At 37.8% G+C, this 23303-nt stretch overlaps 2 protein-coding genes across 8 annotated transcripts in view; one reads left to right on the top strand and one right to left on the bottom strand.

The window, feature by feature from the left end:
- The window catches only part of LOC145980801 (echinoderm microtubule-associated protein-like 2), a 631445-nt gene extending 629519 nt beyond the window's left edge, over nt 1-1926 (top strand). For all 7 annotated transcript variants that reach the window (XM_083113888.1, XM_083113889.1, XM_083113892.1 and 4 more), the window contains one exon: nt 1232-1926. In XM_083113888.1, the coding sequence (XP_082970014.1) occupies nt 1232-1357 (126 nt within the window). In that variant the 3' untranslated portion in view covers nt 1358-1926. The remainder of the gene's footprint in view (nt 1-1231) is intronic.
- Nucleotides 1927-4760: 2834 nt separating this feature from the next.
- Nucleotides 4761-23303, bottom strand: part of LOC145980804 (uncharacterized) — a 54270-nt gene continuing 35727 nt past the window's right edge. The window contains exons 4-6 of the mRNA XM_083113895.1: nt 19590-19806; nt 6845-6977; nt 4761-5009 (exon numbers count right to left, since the gene is read on the bottom strand). Of these exons, the coding sequence (XP_082970021.1) occupies nt 4863-5009; nt 6845-6977; nt 19590-19806 (497 nt within the window). The 3' untranslated portion in view covers nt 4761-4862. The remainder of the gene's footprint in view (nt 5010-6844; nt 6978-19589; nt 19807-23303) is intronic.

Genomic DNA, 23303 nt, shown 5'->3' on the forward strand with positions numbered 1-23303 from the left:
CACTGCATATTTGAGGGCCACTACCAGAGACAAATGACTTGTTATGTGTGTGCTACAAGGCTTCGAGTGCATGCCGCTCATTTGAGCGTTATTCGCTCGAGCGGAAGAGCTCTCAATTCCGTATGTCATCTAGCATCACCCTTGTGAACTATTTGGGAGCTCCAGCAAAATTCTCTTCATGCAACACTAGTGTGGATGGCATTGACATGTGGCTTTGAGTGAGGGATGCAAATTTTAGTAAACACTATCTCTTGAAGCTCGCTGCTTGTATCCACCACCATGTACAAGGCCACATGTCGATGCCTACTCCACTACATCACCAGGACCATTCATATGGTACAAGATGAATAGGAGAGCACCTAAGGATGCCAGGAAAGGATCACAAAGACCTTGCACAACACCACAGAATATTCTGTACTTCACCCAACATGCTCTCTCACAGTGAACATCATAAAAGAAACCCATGTGTACATCCTGCAAAAACTCAGAAATCTAAAACACTGGACAAGCATATCCCACCTGGCAGACTGTACAGTAAAACCTCGTTAATCCAGACCGCTTAATCCGGACAGGCAAAAGGAAAAAAAAGCAAGCAGAATGCAAGGTTTTAAATGTGGCTAGAAGTCAACAATCACATTCGTTGTATGTACTGCATTGTATGTACAGTATTCCTTTACATTTTACTGTACTGTATAGTGTATTTAGGCCTATGCCCTCTAAATATACCATAATAAACTTGTTTTGTTGCTATAAATGGAGTTTCAATAAACTTTCTACTATTCTTTTAGGTTACTTCAGTTAATCCAGACTTTCGTTAAACCGGTCAACTTATCCCCTCTATCCCCTATTAGTCCGGATTAACAAGGTTTTACTGTCCTTCAAAAGATCCCAGAGAAAGAAAAAAATGCAAACTGCACCACCAGATGCCAGAAATAAAACTACTTCCAACCAGGAGTAAAGAAAGCAGTAACATGCTGCAACCTGTAGTCCGTTGACATTAATCTGACAATCGACAAAATACATAATTTTACCTACACAATGCTTTTAAACTCGTCATACTCTCAAAGATGGCATTTTTGTTTGTCAAAAGCTATGTTTCGAGGATAAAATATACACATTAATATGAGCCATTACTTTTCCAACTACAGAGTTGCTCGATGTGTTTAAATACCCAGAAGTTGAAGTTATGTAATATTGTGAACATATTCTGACTTTGTTTTTCTTTCTTCAGTCACTGTGTCACACCTATGGAGCACATAGCAGTCACGTAACAAACGTCACCTTCCTGCAAGACGACACAAGGCTAATTTCCAGTGGAGGCAGGGACATGAGTGTCATGCAGTGGATGCTTTGCTAGTTAGCAGAAGTTATCATAAAAAAAAAGCTAAATAAATTGTGTTTTTTGATGCAGTTCCAACTGATTCGCAAATATCCGCCAGGCATTTTTATGTAGCTTTTGTTGTGCGTAAACAAGCCTAATTTTAAACCTACCTTAATGGGTTTTTATATTTGTACACACAGTACAATTTTATCGTGAACTTAGTTTCACATGCTTGATACAGGTTGTCATATTTTGCACTGCGTTATCTTAAACAATCCAGTGAATTTGTTGAATATATTGTAGCTATACATATACATAAAAATATATATATGTTAGATGTGTACAAAATCTTTATTGTATTAAGTTACCTTCAATTGCTTGTATTTTAAAACTTATATTTACTTCTGCAGAAAATTTATTCCTGTGTTTGTATATTGAATGTGTTCTTTTGGATGTTTACAGCATGTAAGTGAAGAGTGCATGGTCAATGAATGTGTATGTAATGGTCAATAAAGGTGTCAATTTTAACACAGGTGATATACATGACACCAACCATTGTAACATGGTATTCTATAGTAACTTAATTAAAAATTGCACAAAATTCAGTACTCTACTTATTTTTCCTGAATGGTGTGTTATCAGAGTATATTCAATGTAATAATTCTTGAAGTTTCCTGGCGGCAAATAATGAAGAGGTTTTCTCAAGCAATCAGCTTCCGAGCTTTCAATCCCTGAAGCCTATCTGGAAATCACCTAGCTGATTGCCCAAGAAAACCTATTCTATATTCAATGCGTTTTCTTATTTCATTTGTAACTTTTTATGTTACTGGTACTGCACAAATAAAGTGTGCTGAAGTTCCTTCTAAACTTTATAAAAAACAATCAAAACAACTTATTCATGATGGTTGCGGTAAATGCGGTTTAAAATTACTTACATGAAATTTAGAGAATTTCGCACTTCCGCATTGCACAATTTAATGGTTAAATCCTATTAATTTCGAAGATCCACGGTCTTCATTTACAAAAGGGTACGGCGTTTCATCTCTGCTTCAAACACCATGCCCTTTTGTGAATTTGCCTAAACCTATCCAAATACATTTTTAACACTTTATTGTGCTTTCCTCAACTTTTCGTTGTTCTTGTTAAAACGAAAACTTCAAGTCCCTACCCATAAGTGGTTGGATGATCAGGCACTTCTGCCAAGACATGTGGGAGTGAAGCTAGTAGTCTGTACGTAGGACCTGGCCCTCAAGGGCTGTTGTGCCACAGGTTATATATAATAATCACAAAATACAGTTTTTTCACAACATTGGCACAAAATCAATAGAAACTTCAAATTTTGCATAACTTCTAGGATAATCAGACTTGACAAAAGTGTTGCGGCATTTTTGTGGACCCTTGAATGACCGAAATGCCGGAGAAGTATTGGTAAATAAAATCTAACCGATGCTTTCAGATACAAATACAGCATTATCGGCTCGGACCTACACCACAATATTGAACCTTACATTGTGCACAAGTGAATGAGCATGGCATTGAGACAATCTGACATCATCTCACTCAGGAATTTACTCGACAACTAGATCAGTTAAGGAGTGTAAATGACTTTAACCTTTAGCCACGTTCAGAAATTTTGCATAATTACGGAAAATTTTGAACTTTGGGCCTCATTTACGCTGGGGCATTTTCAAGCATGCACTTTTCAAACTTGCCACGAAGTACAAAAAAAATCGTAACTCAAGAACCAATTGTCGTAGACAGATGAGATTTGTCTTGTTGTAGTGGAGGTAAAATTTATACATTGTGTCTCCCAATAATTAGTGTTAAATGAAGAAGAGGAAGAAGAAAGTTGAATTTTTTAAAAAGTATCCCCCTGAATAGACCGAAGTGAATGAAAAATGTATGTAGTGGTAGTATATTTCTACGACACTGCAAAGTTCCGTTGAAACCAGGGTGATACTTCTTAAGTAAAAAAATTATAACCTTATATAAAGCAACATTGTTGCCATTTTCGGAACTGTGTGTAATTTTGCTCCTAGAATCGGCCCTATGGATGCTGGATGAACAAATTTGGAGGGAAGCACGACAAAAGACCAGTCTATGAGGATATGTAATGCACGTGTAGCAACTTGTATAAAAAACGGAAATTACGGGTTCAGAAATTTTGCATAATTACGGAAAATTTTGAACTTTGGGCCTTTGCCCACACTTTCCCCATCACCCTTAATTTTCGGATGTTACTTAAAATGTTGCTTGTTACTTATTCTTACTCATTTAGAATTTAAATTGTTTAAAAAGATGCAGTAGTTCAGCAGTTATAGCCTTTTATCTTCAATTTATCCCATAGTAACGAAAAGGAATCAAATGGCTTTTTCAAACGGAGTTTGTTAATAATATTAACAATGGATATATTGATTTGCCATTTCAGTATATAATACCGTTATACGTAAACTAATGAACAAAAGACAGAACTGAAATAGTGTGATAGTTTTCAAGAAATGATGTGTTAATTGCTGTCGTGTGCTAATGCATGGTTGGGACAAATTTCGACAATCAGGTCTTTGTTCCTGAATCCCTAATTGTGGGATGATGCTTAAAATGTTGCTTTTTACTTATTCTTGCTTATAGAATTTATTTTTTCCCAAAAGATGCAGTAGTTTATAAGTTATAGACACTTTTAGAAATCTATCCCATAATATTATGGTGGTAACAAAGGACTTTTTCAATCTTTGCTTGTTAATAGTAGTAACAATGGATGGATTGCTTTATAATTCGAGTTTTTCATACCTTCGTATGTATACTAAAGATAAAAAAAGACAGACCTGAAACATCATCTGTAGTTTTTGAGAACTTGCATGCTGGTGGTCGAAATATCGACTATCTAGCGAAATTTCGACCGTCAGGTGGCTATAGGTTATGTTCAATGAAGATTTACTGTCCATTATGGATATTTTGAACTTTTGCATACCCACATGTTTAGCACTCTTGCGGCATAAGCGGTGAACAGATTAATACAGGTGCCAAACTAAGGAAAATTCACACCAAAGTGACAAGCAACACATGGCATTTGAGAATAAACCAATCAACAATGTTTTGTACCATAGCAGCATGATGGGCTGCACAAGCCGGCAGGTGATTGGTGAAATCCTCAAGTGACACACAACATGTCGCTTCAGTGTGAAATCTCCCCAGGAAGACTAATTTTGCAACTTGTGATTACTGGTGCAATATAACTGTGAATTGAATATCCTTCTTTGCTATTATGCTCCTTTCTATCTTTTAATGTTAAATATCATGATGGGGATGAACTGCGATTAGATGAAAGAATAGACGCAACGAAACACTCATGCACAAGCTGAACACAGCAAAGCTTTCTCTGATAATCCCACTTTTTTTCTTCTAGAAAATATCAGGTTCGTTAGAAAAAAATCAAATAATGAATACCTAACAATGTATTTTGTTTGTACATTATATACAGTTATCACTTTATAAACAAACTTTTATATTTATGTACATACTCTATCACTATCCTGACAAAAAATTAACTCACCTGATGTTGATCAAGCCAGTATTTCTGAAGTCTCTGCAACCACACATGCCAATATCTGGCTGATTCGCCCTGAGGCAAATAAAATACATCAGCAGGGGAGCCATCACTGTATGCCACTACAACCAACCCATCCTTTACCTGAAATAAATATAATGTTGTTGTATTAACTGTCTTCAAAAATGCCATGTGACATGAATATTTAAAAGAAAAACTGATACATTGCTATGATATAGTATCAATGGAAAATTTATACAGTGGACTATGGTTCATGAAAATCTTATTTTATGATGCTGTTATTGTTACAATACAATTTAAAAAGCATGGATCAAATGAATAGATTTACATTAATTTTTTCCTATTTATTTTTGCCTTTAAATTTGGCTTAAATCTGACAAGTATACAAAAAAAAAAATCCCTCATGAACTGTTTTCAAGTTTTTCCGATTGTGCATTTGGCCTTGACTTTTCGCTGGCCAGTTCCTCGAATGATATTGGTACAATAGTATACAGCAGTCATGTTGCAAATAACAAAAGACTGCATGATCAGAAAAAAAACAACAAATATGCTGCGAGCCAAATACAGGGTGCCCCAATAGTCAGTTTCCCCTGAGAGAAACTGTACGAATTAATTCTAAGAATTAAATTTAAAGTGTGGTTAAGAGTTCCACCAGGCAAACATTGTTAAGTATTAGCTTTATCTGTGTAGAGACTGCTGAATTGCAAGCATTTGGTGGTGGGAGTAGGAAGCAAGTATGCAGAATGCTGTTGTTTTGTACGTATGTACTACGTAGTCGGCCTTTGTCTTGTTTGTGACATGGTGCGTATGTATTGAATGTATTGCAAATGATAGGAAACATGTTAAGCATGTACGGGAGATTGTGTTCTCTTACCTTTCTCTTACGGTGGCCGAGTCGGTAATGCATCTGACTACCATGCTCAAGGTCCCGGGTTCGATCCCCAGCCGGTTCAAATCCGGGAACTTTTCTAACGGAAGTGGCCCCGGTGCCCACCCAGCGTCGAATAACATGGGTACCTGGGGGAAACCCTGGGGGTAAAGGCGGTCAGGGGCGTGATGCTGATCACATCACTCCCACTCATGACCAGATCAATAAAGTGTGGGGCATTACCCCCACACCCCTACATGCCTTCATGGCCTGGTGCTAAGCACAGGGGAGCACTTTACCTTTACCTTTCTCCAGTAATAAATACACATCTCCTTACTACAAGTATCATCATTTTGTTCTCTCCTAGGGGAAACTGACTTTTGGGCCACCCTGTATAACACGTGGCATGCAGCATAATAATTGATTCTAGCATCATGTGAGTTGCATATGACTCACTGACATAAAATAATTTTTAAAAAAATCTAATCATCACGAAACATATTGTTTTCAATGTTTTTATTATATTCTCATAATAAAACAATGTGGCCCCAAGGAAAAAAAAATACCATGGTAGTCAATGTGTTAAATTAGAACTCCAAGGGAGCATGAAAAAGTTTGATTTATCCAAAATTTGAATTAACAAAAACATGTTCTTAAAGATGATTTGAAGGGGAATAAACTTCTGTTCAATTTATCTAGTAATTCGAATTAAAAAGAGTACCTGTACAGTGGGATCCATGAGTATTATCGTGCAAATTGTCCATCCCCATGTTCGTGGACTTTATTTGACCTAATAAGAGCTTCAAGAATTAAAAGAAAATTCAAAACAAGCTGTTGACAACTTCTACACCAGCATACATAAAAATCCATCCCTTAAAAACACAAAGGATGCGAGAAAAAAATTAATGAAAATAGTCATGGACAATTTGCACGGTAATACTCATGGATCCCACTGTACATCAAAATGTATAAATATTCCTAACTACCGGTAGCTCAGAAACATATCGACCCTCACTACAAAAAATAATAATGCAAAGTAAAGAAAATCCTAGTTATTATATTTAATACACATTGATAATGTATAATTTACCTGAAAATCATAGCGAGGGTCATAGTTTAATGCTCCTATGTAAGCACTCATCTGAACAGGGGCATCATACGTCCACTGGATTTCTGGTTTTGGTTTATCAGATTTCTTCCACTCAATAAGAACTGGCTGGTCACTGAAAAAGTAACAAAAATCAGTGCACTACTCTGAAAGCTATACAACATGCTATTATGAATTCTATACCTGGCAGTGGCATGATGTGCTGAAGCAAATTCAACAGTTCCATGGCATGGGCACGTAGGCTTGTTTTCCGTAAGGAAACTGAATGTTCAATCGCTAAATATTGAATTTGTGTCAGGGAATATATCTGCCTGACCAAGGAATGTCAAAAAAGGGTGATCCTGTACTAAAAAAAATCCTGGGCACGTCACTCCAAGAACATATAAGGGTGTGATATCATGCCGATGCAAAACGGTGCAGCAACGAGAAAATACAGTGTCTGTCCAAAGCATGGCATTTATAAAGAGATGTGTTAAGTGCACAAATTGTGATATGGCACTGTAAAATTCTGTGCTTCAGAAAAACTATCAAAAATGCATGATGTATTTTATACGAGGGTTAAGTCATAAGTCACGGCAACTATTCTTTTTCTCGTGAACATCGGACAATACGAAAAATCTAAGATATACGTTTTAAAGTGTATGGAATGAACCTTCGAATGAAGCCACCAGATGAAGTCTGGATGCAGGAGACTCTCGTAGGCAAGAGGCAAAACACAGGACATTGGACCACATGTTTTATTATGGCATGAACAACAAGTACAGAAGACTACACTGTTTAACAACTTTCAAATTATTCACCCAGGTTATGCACCATTCGATAGGGCATGGCATGCACACCCAGTGCTTCCCGTAGCTCTGTATGGCATTCCCGTACATTTCTGCCACAACACTCACCAACTGAACTTGAGTGCATGCTTATTACCCCCACCTTTGTTCACATACACCATCTGGTGGCTTCTTTCCAAAGTACATTCCATACACTTTCAAACATATATCTTAAAATTTTTAGTGTTGTCCCCTGTTCGCGAGAAAAAAAATAGTTTCCATGACTTAACCCATGTATTTAGTGTCAAATGTATTTCTCAGCTTCTGTGAAAGAAATCAAACATTTAAAAGTGTTCTCTAATATAGCAACTAAATTGTACAAGGCATGTACTGAAAGTTGTAAGCCTTGTTCAATTACTCTCAGGCCTTGACCATTTTGGTTGAGACCACATGTATGGCAGGTACAGCCATCTGATGTCCACTATTTTGCAGATGAACCGCATGCTGGTACATGCGCACTTTCGCTGTCAATCTTGTTACTAAGAGGAAAATGGCTTCCACAAACAGTTTGTTTCGTCAACGTGCTTTCATGGAATTTCTTGTTCATGTAAACGTAGGGACCTGCAGAAATTCATCAACGTTTACAGAACTTCTATGGAGATGCCTGCATGGGTTACAGTAGGCATGGGCCGATATGAAATTTTGGCCGATACCGATAATGTACCAATATAAAATTTACCGATACCGATAATCAATATGTTACCAATCCGATATAAAATTAGAAATGGTTCTTGAAGAACCTGAATGGATCATTGACCTCCTTAATAAATGCGTGTTTCAAGGTGACTGCTGTGCAAAGGAAATTGCATATTTAGACATTTTAGAAAGTACGGCATGGAGATTATCCATAAAAATTACAACAAAATGGCAGAATTTTCCACTAAATTATCAGATAATTATCGATATATCAGATCGGTAAAATAATCGGTAATTTTACAGATAAACCGATACACCTATATCGGCCAATACCGATAGAGTATCGATTAACCTTTTGAGTCCCAAGGCCATTTTCACAAGTAAGCCTCACGGTCCCGAGCCGATTTTGAGCAAAATGCAGAGTTTCAATTAAATGAGTGTAGATTGGAAACTAATTGCCCTAGAGAGATGAGTGCTATACCGTTGTACGCGGAATGAACCAGAGATTCAGACTATATGAAATTTATGCAAATTCGGCGTATATATGGAGGGGAAAAGGGGGGAAATCCCCTGAAAATCCCTAGTACAATGAAAATGTTGGCGAAACATTTTAGAGATGGCAACACAGACATTGTTGATAAACCTCGTAATGGCAGCAGAAAACAGCTTCCATGCGCAACACCACAAACCGGATTGACAAGATTATCCAAAGTGACAGGAGAATAACTGCATGAGAAATTGCTCTCATTATCTGAACACTGGACACAGTGCTATACAGGATCTCATAAAGACACTTGGTTATCACAAGCACAATGTCATTTTGTTACATGACAATGCCCATCCCCATGCAGCATGACGCACAGTACAGGAAATTGAAAAGATGGGCTGGGAACTAATGCCCCACCCTCCCTACATTCACGACCTAGCCCCATCCGAATTTAATTTGTTTGCTCCATTGAATAACAGCACTTGGGGTACCAAGTTCGACAACGATGACAAGGTGCAGGATGAGGTTCGCCAGTGGTTACGTTGTGCATTTTGCAGCTGCTATTATGCTGGCGCAAATGTGTGGACCGATCTGGATGTTATGTGGAAAAGTAACAACAAGGTCCAAATTATGTATTACCATAGGTAGAATAAAAATAGTGGTTTCTGACTTTGAGTAATATCACTTGGCTCATTACTTTCAGTACATACCTTGTACAGTACTTCTGTGCATTTTTGGACTGGTTCGGTTTAAATGTCCTACCAGGACAGTGTTGGCAATTAAATTCCTTCCTGCCAGGAAAAGAGTTAAGAAAAGTGTTTAAATAGCATCTTGACAACAACTTGCATGACTGCTTAAGTTGTGGATATCATCATGTTTGAATACTGACATGGAATTGCAGGCTTTGATTTGATTCCCAATTTTCATATAATTTTTCAGTCATAAAACTGAATTACTCAGAAGGAAGGTATAAATTACAAGGTACAGTCATTAAATAACAGGAATTTTATTATAACTTTCAGGAAGATTGATGCACAATGAAAAATTGTATCACTTGACACAAAATGGTTCCTTAGAAATATGCCACATAGGTGTTGGGATGATCAAGCAGTTTGCGCCTGCGCAGTAGTACGTACAACATGGCCGCTCCGCTGTCGACCTACACCAAAGAAGAGCAACGAAGTATTACACTGGGGAACAGTGAAATTGCGGCACAGTGTTTGAGAGCTAATTTAGGGTAATTTCATGCTGCTGAATAATGATATAATAATATATTTCCTGAATTGGCTCTAATTTATGAAATAAATGCAACTAAACCAAAATGGCGGAAACATAAGACATACATATAAATGAACTTCCAACAACAATTTAATATTTCTTTTTGTGATTACAATCGTTATTATAAAAATAAATTTATATAGGCCTATGATCATAATAATTAAGAAAATATGTACACAATGAAGTAACAAACTATGTGAAATGTTTTCTATACGATTTCCTGCTGTATTGCTTTTTAGGACAATCCCTCCGTAAGCTCCAACAGTAGTCGGCCATCATGTGGCGATCCCACCGTACCCTGGTACGTTAATTTCTTCCATTATCCTTATATCCTGATGGAACCTTTCTCCCTGTTCTTCACTAAAATCACCAAGGTTCTCAGGGAATCTGTCAATGTGGCTATGTAGAAAATGTATCTTCACACTCATATTAGCTCCCAATTTCTCAAAATTTTTCAACATAATTCCAATTATATCGCGGTAGTTTTCTGCTCTGTGATTCCCAAAAAGTTTTTGACGACGGACACAAAGCTCAGCCAGGCCTCAGATTCCATATAAGACATGTAAGTTGTAAAATTGGCATAATTTATAAGTGTACGAATTTGTGGTGGTCCGTCAAAGATTCGTGCCTTCAATTTTTCAATACTTAGTCCTGGAAAAGTTTGGCATATATATATTTGAAACAATCACCACTTGTATGTAAGGCCTTGACAAACTGTTTTATCAACCCAAGTTTAATATGCAGTGGCAGAAGGATGATTTTGTCCCTATCTATCAGCGGTTCATGAATGATATTAGCTTTTCCCACTAATATTTTCCCTGGGGGGTCCAAACTTTTATCGTCCAATGCTTTTCTCTAGCACGACTATCCCACAAACATAGGATACAGGGATACTTTGTGTACCCACTTTGCTGTCCTAGTAAAAAATTCACCATCTTCAAATCCACACACACGAGCCACTTACGTTCAGCATATTCAATTTTTTTTCTAAAACCTTTTTTATGTTTTGGTATTCTTCCTTAAGCTTTGTTGAGTGTCCGATATATTGCCTAGCAATGCTTCATAAGTTGCGTAGCAACAATGTACAAATAAATAAATAAGTTTCTTAATGGGAATTTCAGACCATTATCACATTTTGATATTACCGAGAAAAGCGTACAGTAATTTTACCTCCTACATTTTCCATGGTGTGTTATTTTTATAACTGGAGTCAATTCAATTGAACCAATCATACAATTGGCAATCACAGCTGTTTTGTGTGCTGAAACTGTTATTAAACTTTATGCCGCAAAATAAAATCTTTTTTTTGTTCCCCAGTGTTATTTGTTTCTTGTGGTCAGAGGGAGTGAAGCCTTCTGAAATATGCAGCAGAATGAAGGTTCAGTATGGAGACAAGTGTTTAAGTAAGGGGAGAGTGTACGAATGGGTGGAAAGATTCAAAAACGGAAAACAAAATGTGAGTGATGAACAGCGGAGTGGGAGAACAGTTTCCGTGGGAACAGACAGCGAAACAGTAGAAAGACCAGTGAACCTATGCCAACAGGCTAGTCACTGTTCATGAAATTGCCGTGGAATTCAACATGAGTCATGGATCTGCATTCAATATCATCCATTATGACCTTGGCTATAGGAAAGTGTGTAACCGATGGGTACAAAAGCATCTGTCGAGTGTTCATAAGTGTGTGCGGCAGATAATCTCTCAGGAGCACTTGGACCATTATGCTCGTGAAAGAGATGCTTTTCTTCATCGAATTGTGACAGGAGATGAGTCCTGGGTGCACCATTATGAACCAGAGAGTAAGAGACAATCGATGGAGTGGAAGCACCCAACGTCTCCGGTCAAGAAAAAATTCAAGAGACAGGAATCTGCTGGGAAAGTGCTGCTAACAATCTTTTGGGATGTCAATGGCCCTATACCGGTGCACTTCCAGGAGAAGGGTCAAACTGTGATTATTGCTCGATACAGTGACATGTTGGTAAGCAAGTTGAAGCCTGCTGTACGATCAAAATGCCAGGGACTTCTCTCAAAAGGAGTATTGCTGCTCCACGACAATGCCAGCCCCCATACGGCTGTGCATACTATGGATACAATACATGATCTGAAATTTGAGGTGTTGAAACATCCATCACACAGTCCCGACTTGGGGCCATTGGATTTTCACTTGTTTGGACCTTTGAAAAAGACATTTGTGGGGTCAGAAGTTTGCAGATGACAACGAGGTGATCGAAGCGATGCAAAGATGGTTACACATTATGCCAAAAAGTTATTTTTGTGGAGGGTATAGCGAGTTGGTAACGATGGGAAAAGTTAGAGATTTTCTTTTTTTCCTTAAGGTTTGGTTATAAAATAAAAAGAAAGATGATTTTAATGTAAGTCTAAGTTTGTGATTTTTCAAGGCATTATGTATTCATGTCCAGATATTATTAGAATCATTAAATCAAGAAGACTTAGGTGGGCAGGCCATGTGGCACGAATGGGAGGAAAGAAGAGTTTACAGGATTCTTGTTGGTAAACCTGATGGTAAGAGACCTGTAGGGAGGCCAAGACGAAGATGGAGGGACAACGTTGAGATGGACCTAAGGGAAATCGGTAGGGAGGGAAAGGAGTATATAGATCTTGCTCAAGATAGGGAAAGATGGAAGGCCTGTGTTGCTGCAGCCATGAACCTTCGGGTTTAAGAAGGCTAGAGAGTTAGTTAGTTAGTTATACTTTTTGGACAAGAATTACAGGCTGCTGTTCAGACCATGGGCGAACAAACAAAAGGCATTGAGAAAGCAGTGCAGCATCAGAAGGAAATAGTAGAGAAGACTCTAGGTGACGCTAGAAAGTTAGAGGTTTCTCTAAGACAAGAAATCAAGGAACAGACTGGCTTGTTCGTCCAAAGAGTTAAAGATTTAGAGATGCAATTCCATAGCTTACAAATTCCAACCGAAGTTGTGATACCTGAGGGTTCTACACGTTTCTCCAGAATTTCAAGTTTTGAATCCAGAAGCGGGTGTTTTTGAATTACCTTATTCTACTAGAAAACATTCTGGCCATAAAGATCCAGTTATTATTGAGGGAAGAAGAAGCCATGAGGGAGGAAGCTCTGATGAATCACCACCAGAAGAATCCAGGGATTTCAGATGCCTCGCCTAGCCGACATAGTTCACATTCCAAAATTCAACAGGGATATTAAAGCCCAGTCTATGGAAAAATATCTTCGGGAGTTGAATGTTAGTTTCGAATTGTTGCAAGTCCCTCAGAACTGTCGCTTAGAGTTATTGCCACGCGTTTTCACAGGCAAAGCTGAACATTGGCTGTCGGGAAACATTGACAACTTTATAGATTACGCTGACTTTTGTGACAAATTCCGTGAGGAATCGTGTCAGGAAAGGCAAAGCAAAGACAGTTAGCTGCAGTCAGAAATAGACGATACTATCGGCAAGTACATGAAAACATGGAAAGTTACGCCTGGAGTGTATATGCTGCATATAGAAACCTGTCTGACAACTTCATTGAAGATGAAGTCATAAACCTGATAATAGGGCAGTTACCCTACAGAATTAGAAGTCTGTGTTTAGCTCATGCTCCTAAATCCATTGACGAGTTGGCTCACTTTCTGAAGGATTTTAATATGTATGATGATCCAGATGCTTGGAAGGGAAGAGCAGAATTTAAAAGGATTGATGCCAGTGATCATAAGAACTTCAAGGTGAGAAATGTTCAGAACCAAAACCCTAGATCTGGTGGTCGGTTTCCTAGACGAAATAGATTTAATAACACTAGACAAGATCAAAGGTTTGAATAAGCTAGGGATGAGGAAGATAGGATGAACTTCAATAGGAATAGATATCGGAACAGAGAAACCCGAAATAGAAGTGATGGAGGTTCCAGAGGGAGTAGCCCGAGTTCCTATAGAAGATCCTCGCCTCCAAATAGATCGCGATTAGAAGAGTCTCCTGAAACCGGAGTGAACGATTTAACTTCTGAACAAGAACAAGCTGTGGCTACGGCTCGAGAATTCTATCAGAGCCAAAGGTCACAGTCATCTCAGACAAACTAAAGCCTTGTCTGGACGCTTCATTCCCGTTTGGGCAAGGGACTTTAGAGGAACGACATTACCATAAAATTAGGGATATCCAGGAAATACAGGTAAATTTTCAAATAACAGAGACTGAAGAGGAAAGAATGAAATAGGAGGAATGAACTTCAACACTGAAGTATTTATACTCAAAGGTTTTGGTACCGATCTTTTACTAGGAATGCCATTTTTACAGCAGCACGAAGCCGAGATTAGTTTCCTGAAGAACGTAGTAAAGTTACACTTTGTTATGACTCCTAATGTGAATGAAGGGAATCCTTTATGTGTTGACATTATCCAGTACATCCAGAGAATCCAAGAAATGGAAGATGATGATGAATGGATGTGTACCCCATTGGACCTTAGAGAGAAGGTCGCTGCAGTTGACATATCTGATTCTCAACGAGTGGAGTTGTTATCTGTGTTAAGGAACTATCAGCAGGCATTTTCTGAGAAACCAGGTACCATGAAGGATGTAGAATGTGATATTATCGTAACTACCGAATCTACTTACCTGAGTCCTCTTCTAGTTGTAGACAAACTTGATTGCAGTGTCCGGCCCTGTATAGATTTTCGTCCATTTAACGCTACTATGCTAGTACTACAGATTTCTGTTCAATCTGTAAACGAGTCTCTTCTGCATTTCGAAGAATTTAGATACTTACCCAGCCTAGATCTAACATCCGGATAGCTCCACATAACCTACTGGATCATTTTGATGGGTCAAGTGATGAAATCCCTTTTTGCAAAGACCAAATGGAAATTAAATTTATTCCAGCCAAGAATAAGAGAACGTGAGAGAAACAGCACAGTTGCTACATCCCAGAACTAAGCAACCAATGGATCGTGTAAACTTTGACAACCTCAAGATCTACAGTTGCTCCTCAGAAAGAAGAAAGGAACTTGGATGTGATGCAACGAACTAAGGTGATGTGAACATTTTTTCAGCAAGTTATAAATAAACTTTCTTCAAAAATGTTTACCCAGAGGAGGGACAACCCAAGTTTTGTCTTGGCAAAAGACTTATTAGTTCTGTTTATCTTCATTTAACAAAATGTTATTTGTTCATTGTATAACACGGCCTGTATGGTCAAAGTAGATTTCTAGTGTTATGACTCGTATAGGAGGGCCTGTATGTTCATATGATAATTTTCTGTGCGAGGTTGGCAACTCCGCAAAATTAAGCAAGTTGGTAACGATGGGAAAAGTTAGAGATTTTCTTTTTTCTTACGGTTTGGTTATAAAACAAAAAGAAAGATGATTTTAATGTAAGTCTAAGTTTGTGACTTTTCAAGGCATTATGTGAGTAATCTTGTGACTATTTCTTGATTCTAATCTGCTACAAATAGCAGAGTTGAAATTTAAGTGAAAGATTTGCTTCTGCAAGGCTTTTCTAAAGTAGATATCTCAGTGGAAGTGTCTTTTAAACGTGTAGTCACGTTTGTTAACTAGTTTCTAGTTAAATCAATTTACTGTTAATAAAACGTTAATAATGTGATATTAAGACTGTTACTTAAACCCAGCAAGACCCTGAGTGTAAAAAGAGTTTTCGTACTCCTAGCTGGGGATGTAGCACAATTCCTGTTATTTAATGACTGTACCTTGTATATTAGATCGTAAAAGAACTGTCCTATTCTGTTGTTGTTTGATGCTTTGTTACCACTCCATGCTGATCATGATCAGGAGGATGAATGATGCTTTAATTCGGAACAGAGTAACAAAAACACATTTTACAGAGGATTTTTTACTTTGCAGAATGCTATGTTATCCACCCTGCCACAGAGGTGGATTCAATTTCAACACACACACACACATATATGCAAAACAATGAACATTTTATTTTTGATATAACATACTTACACTGCATGCTAACATTTTCACACATATCTCTACTTTACTTCACCACCATGTTGGACAAAATTGGACTTAAAACATGATAAAAAGTAAAAAAGGTTGTTAAAAAAGTCAAAAAATAAAGTCAAGTTAAGTTAAAAACAAGAAAGCAGTTGGCATATCATGATGTTCACTCTTCCCTGCCGGTCTCGAAATTGAACTTTAACCAATATAGGTTAGGTAGCAAGTGATTTAAGATGGCAGTATTCACTTGTAGGTATTTATGTCTGAAACGGAATGTTATTTGTTTTTCCTAATGTTCTGGATTCCATACTGAATATACTACACTGTTTACTTGTGGCTTGGGCGAACAGTAAGTAAATGCTCACAAATTGATTTAGGATGGCAAAAGACTGCTCTAAACTCTTACTCTAAAACTTACAACTCTGTTAAGAAGGAAAAAGTTTCATTTTTTATTAACACTGGTTAATACATTTCCAACTGAAAACAATCCTATTTAGAACATAAATTTACATATTTGCTTTCAAGTATCAAATGCGGTTAAAATGTAAAAAAGTGGCAATCATGAGGCAAAAAGTAGCATATTTTGCCATACATCACGAAAATACTTCATGCAGAAAATGGGTTGTAATCGCGAAGAATTTAAAATTTCCCACCCAAAAAAGCATGGCTTTATAAGAAAATATTTTTTTCTCCAAAAGTATCAGCAGCAAGTTCACAATTCTTGCTACGAGAATGGAACACATGTCACACAATATGCAGGTATCATTTTCAATCCTCCTGTTCCGGGATTGCCTATGTGAGGGTGTAACAAAATTCATATTTCAATTTTAAAACCAGATTATTTTACTATCATCATCTCCTTCTTCTACTTGATAAATGAAAATTGTTTTTTCGACCACAGGCTTATAGCTTGGTCTGTACTGAAGAAAACAAGGTATAATTTGTAACTCTAGTATACATAGTTTCAGAGATACGAGGGCTGCTGGAAAAGTTTCTGCAAACTACCACCAACAGTGGCGCTAGTGTCCCGCTATTACAAAAATCGGAAGAAAAGACCTTTTTTATGTTTAAATTATCTTTGATTGTTTGTTTAAGCCTATTCCTTTATTTTTCACAGCAGTTTGAAGAAGTAGTTTTGTGTGAGAAATGGAAATTTCTCGTGAACACTTTTGGGTAATGATTTTTTATGATTTCAAATGTAGTTTAACACCGAAACAATGCATCAAGCGACTTCATTTGGCTTTTGGGGATGAAGCACCATCCAATAGGACTATGTACAATTGGTTTTCCGAATTCCAGCATGGTAGCACATTTCTCAGTGATGAAGTTCGTGATGGTCGTCCATCCACGTCTGTTGTTGCCAGTAATGTTGATGCTGTGCGTGAAATGAGAGAGAGAGAGCGGCATGTGACATACCGTGAGATTCAGGCATCCTTGAACATTGACATGAAAGCAATACATACAATTTTGCATGGTCATCTGAACATACAGAAACTTTCAAGCTGTTGGATCCCACACAACTTGACTGAAGCTCAAAAACAGGCTCGTGTAAATTGGTGTAAAGAAATGCTCACAAATTCAACCGAAGCAAGTCAAATTTGGAGTACTACATCGTTAAAGGGGACGAAACTTGGATCTAATCATATGAACCCGAAACTAAACAGCAATCCACAATTTGGGTGTTTCAAAGTGAGCCGAATCCAAAAAAAGTTGTTCGTTCCAGGAGTGCTGCCAATCAAATGATTGATACCGGACATGTGGCAACAATAGCTTTAGAAGATCGAAGGACTGTAAATGCTGAGTGGTATACAACAATTTGTTTGCCAGAGGTCATCAATGAATTGCGTAAAACAAACCCAAATCGTCGCATTATTCTTCACCACAACAACGCTAGCACATCAAACTGTTTATTTTTTATCCAGTAAAAATGTCAAATTATTGACTCATTGTCCATACTCACCTGATTTATCACCTAATGACTTCTTTTTGTTCCCACACATGAAAAATAAGATGCATGGTTAGAGATTTGTGTCACCTGAAGCAGCTGTTGACGCATTCCGAATAGCGGTTTCTGAGGTATTAGCTTCAGAGTGGATAAAATGCTTTCAAAATTGGTTTCAGCGTATGTAAAAGTGTATCCATCTTAAGGGTGAATACTTTGAAAATCAATAAAGCCATTCCCAGAATTTCACATTTCTTTTTTCACATTCATTGCAGAAACTTTTCCAGCAGCCCTTGTACAATTTTTTAAACCTAGAGGGAATTCTAAATTTCTGCCGAAAACAAGCGCAGCTTTTACATTAGAAAATTTCTTTTCTCTGAAAGTATCAAGCAGCAAGTGTGCAATTCTTGCCACGAGAATGGAACACATGTCACAGAATATGCATGTATCGTTTTGAATCCTAAAGTATCGGTGTTGTCTAAGTGGGGAACTGAAGGTGCCTTCTACTTGATAAATGTGAATTAGGTTTCTAGTGTACTTTGTAACAAACAAAACGAGATATATTTTTTTAACTCTAACATTCATAGTTTCCGAGACATAGAAAAAAATCGGAATTTTGAATTTCCCACAAAAAAAAAAAACAACTCAGCTTTCACAATACAATATTTTTCTTTCTCCGCAAGAATCAGCAGAAAGAGCACAATTCTTGCCACAAGAATGGAACACATATTGGCCAATACACAGGCACTGTTGTGAACCCTCCCTTTCTGGTGTTGCCTACGTGGGGAGCCAGACAGATTTTTTAAAAATTTTCTTCCTTCTATTTTATAAATGAAAGTTGGGATTTTTTTCAACAACAAGCTTAGTAGCGTAGACTGTACTGAAAGCAAACTAGCTATAATTTGTAACTCTAGCATTCGTAGTTACAGAGATATATATATTTTTATTTCAAACCTTGCTCAATTTTAAACTTCCCACTGAAAACGCCCTGTTTAAGGAATAAGGAAGCGACTTCGACCCAGCCAGAAGCAGGAAACAGCGAAGGATGATGATGATGATGAAATGACTCTCTCTTATACTCTGCTGCCATGGACGTCCGCAGGATTCTTTCCAGGGAGGGGCAAGGAAGGTATTTTTTTCCAGGGGGGGCAAAAAAGGCACATTTTCTCCAAAAATAAAGTTGTTCCCTAAAAAAAAACATTGCTTAAATTTGAATTTATGGTGTTCATGCAATAATTAACACATATTATTGTGGCTAAAATGAAATTATATGTGTAATACATAATTTTTAGTTTACTTTCATTTTCCAGGGGGGGCACAGCCCCCCTTGACCCCCCTCCTTCCGGACGCCTATGTCTGCTGCTTACTGGTCTTGAGGTGCAGTGTGCAGGCAGGATGCTCACACTGCACAGACAACTCACAGGCCTCCACAACTGCAAGCTAGTTGCTCAAGCCTGGTCTACAAGAAGATGCACAGTGCTTACAAGCGACCATTACTTGTTTGAACATTTTATTGCTACATAACTTTGCTTTTATAATCTCATTTATTTTACTTGCTTGTAAAATTGTAATTATAAAGCAAAACAGTAGTACAATGAAAACATAGGATACATACAAGAAGAAACAATGAACTTACTTGTAATATGCAACACAATCAACAATGCCTCGGAAATACAACTGAGGATGAACAACGCTGCTCTCCAACACACACACATTACTGATCTGAGAAACAACTGAAGATAAACTATTCCAGCAGCCTTCAATTGCTGGTTCTAATTTCAGATCCTTTTCTGGAATTCCTCTGAGGAAAGACTGGATAGTGTTGTGAAACTGACTTCCATGATCCAGAAGAGCTGTAAAGAATTAAACTTTTAGTTCATTTATTGCTAAAATAGTAATCAAATTTCTGCAGATATACGTACTGATTCAATTAGTCGTGAAAAATCACTCGATGACGTAACGGCTGTACCTTGAATATAATTAGGGCTTAGTAGATACCACTTTGAACCAAAACAAATTGGGCATCCCTGATGGCATAATGGTAACATCCTCCCCTTATCATGAAGGCACATAGTGGTTCTGATCCCACTACAAACTGTAAGTCCACACCTCATGCCTATTTGTGCATAAAGTGGACTTAACTATGCTTGAAAATTGTTCAAAATATTAATAAATAATAGTACTATGTATAAGTATTATACTGCAAATATATGCATCAATTTACCACAGTTTTGCTTCAAAGTTTTCAAGAATTGCATCAGAATTTTAAACTAACTGCTCATCTGATAGACACATGATAAGAGGAAGAATAATAATTTGTATTCTATAGCATGTTATTGATTGGTTGTTATAGTAACTGTGTGTAAGATGTACGTGAATGGCTTCCAGGCATTAAAGTTATGTTGTTAATTTGAACCTACGTGTTTGTATGTCTTGTATATGTACACACAACAAGGCTTACATCTATGGCGCAGTCGTACAGGATATTCTTGGTGATTCTTCGTAAGAAGAAGTATGGATGAAGACGTCACGAAGAGTACGCGACGATCATCATTCCAGCATAGGTTTATGCAAGGAGAAATTGTGTCGGCTTGATCAATTTCTACGGTAAGAACCAAGATTACACGGTTTGTGTATTGATTACAATAATTGTACAAGAACAAAGTTTAAATCAGTGTGATACGGATTGTGTTTAAGATATTGTGATATTTAGTTGACCACAATTATGAATATGTTCGGTTTGAATTTATTCTCTGAGTTCCGGCCAGATTCGGAAGAGATAGAAGATTATTTAACGAGGTTTGAACAGTCTTGCTTGGCTCATGATGTAAATGAAGCCAGGAAGGTGCCCATACTGATTGCAGTTATAGGGTCTGAAGCTTTCAAAGTGTTCAAGACTATCCTTGCACCTGAACCAGTCGAACGGCAAACGTATTCGACCCTCAAGGACAATCTGCTTAAACATTACGGGCAGATAATAAACAAATATGTGGAACGTTTCAAGTTCAGGCAATGCACGCAGGAAAGTGGTGAGAATGCAACACGATTTATGGTACGTGTTAGGGAACAAGCCCTTAAATGTAGTTTTGGCCAGTACTTACAGGAAGCCATTGTAGAGCAAATAATTGTAGGCGTTCGGTCTGACGCCATTAGAAAGAAATTACTGTCTGAACCTACATTGACTCCAGCAAAATGTCATGATATTGTGCTTCAACTGGAATTAATTGAACGGGAAACACAAATGTTCACCCATCGTGAAAAGGAACGTAGTCCTAATCTAGTTGCATTTGCTGGGACACAGAAATTTAAACCATGTTTCCAGTCCTCGCAAGCGCACAAAAAGAACTTTGTCAATCCTCAGAATAGAAGTTATAAAAGCACTAAAACATGTGATAGATGCTCCAGAAGGCATTATCTTGGACATTGTTCAGCAAAATATTCGATATGTTCATTTTGCAAAAAGAAAGGTCATTGGCATGTAAAATGCAAGTTTAGGAAAAATAATGGTGGAGTTGCGAGTAAGACAACTACAAGTGATCAAATATCCACGTCTAATATTAAACCTTTAGACGCTATTGTTGAACAAGACATACATAACGAATTTCATGGTTTGTCTTTATTGCACGTCGAAGTTAGTGATTCTCATCCGCCAGAAGATAATACTTGCACTATTTCATCAAGCACAGATAATTCACAAGTGGAAGATGCAACACTCACTCGTTCAGAAGCAAGGAGTGTTAGTTTCAAGCCAAGAGCACAAGCTATAGATGGCACTGATGTTCTTGTGTCAGCAGAACCGTGCTTAGTTGATTTGTGTATTGATAAGCGAATTGTACAATGTGAAGTAGATACTGGATCTACGGTTACTCTGTTTAATAACAAGTCTTTCAAACAATTGTTTCCACATCGGCGAACACATTGTACTTCACTAACGTTACGAGGCGTGAATAATGATAAGTTAAAGTTGAAAGGTCAAACCTTGGTTGATTTATCATTGAATGATGTATTGTATAAACTGCCGGTTATATTGTGTGAAGAAGAACTGCGTTATCCGTTGATTGGACGTTTATGGCTGGACAGTATTCATCCGGATTGGAGAAACCTGTTAGCACAATGTAACACATTGTTCACAAATACGGGGTCCGAACGAAATGATAAAGCAGATATTACTACTAAAATACCGGAAAGTGAATTTTTGAGAGTACAGCTGGAGAAGAAACTTGACCAGAAAGAAAAGGAGAAGAAAGAAGAGCATCTGAGGCAGTTGGCTCAGAAGGCGAGAGAAGAGAGAGCTGGAATTCGAACACAGGCAATGGGAGATAAGGATGATGAATCAAGGGAAAGTGACAAACTGCGATACAAGAGACATAAATATATGACTGAACGGGAAAGGCGAGTGGATCGCCCACCATTTCTTGGATCACGGCGGGGCCGAGTAGAGAGGAAGAGACTTGACAAAACTTATCTTACATATCTTCCGAATGATCCAGTCTGGGTGCAGACCCCGAAAGTAAATTCTCCGAAGCATGTACCAGGGATGGTATTGTCTAGAGTTGGCAACAGCCTGATATATAAAGTGCAGTTGTTCGACGGATCGACACGAACGGTACACGTCAGGTGGCTACGAAAACGTGAGTGTGAACCAAACCCCTCATCAACAGATCTACCTGATCCAAACCATGAATCGATACCAGAAGGACAGCCGGAGGATGCAGAGAGAAGAGATAACCAAAACCAACCATATACAGACGCTGGGCACACACCAATCAGAAGATCGAATAGACTTAGGAGACCTCCTGATAGATACGGTGAGACCAGCACTTAAAACAAAAAAAAGAGACTCCAGGAGGAGATGATAGACGCATGATAAGAGGAAGAAGAATAATTTGTATTCTATAGCATGTTATTGATTGGTTGTTATAGTAACTGTGTGTAAGATGTACGTGAATGGCTTCCAGGCATTAAAGTTATGTTGTTAATTTGAACCTACGTGTTTGTATGTCTTGTATATGTACACACAACAAGGCTTACATCATCTTTCCACACAATACTGGTGCAAAATATATGCATAGTTTCCACAATATTTAGTCTCCACAAAAGTGCCAGGAAGTATGTTTAAACATAAAACTACCTGAAATAATCAATTTGAATTTAAATTTTTGGGTGTGTCAGCAATTAAAGGCTATATGGGGTCCAGCCCCTTACCATAACTAAAATACCATAATTGCAGTGTCGTGTTACTAAAATATTAAAATATTCTGACATTCGTAAAAAGCTGAAGCTGTAAAGGGGCACTCAGCAGACACAAGGACAAAAAAACAGGACAACACACACAAAATTATACTGGCCA

Source organism: Lepisma saccharinum, chromosome 28 (genome assembly GCF_977018435.1).
Source record: "Lepisma saccharinum chromosome 28, izLepSacc3.1, whole genome shotgun sequence".
NCBI lineage: Eukaryota > Metazoa > Arthropoda > Insecta > Zygentoma > Lepismatidae > Lepisma > Lepisma saccharinum.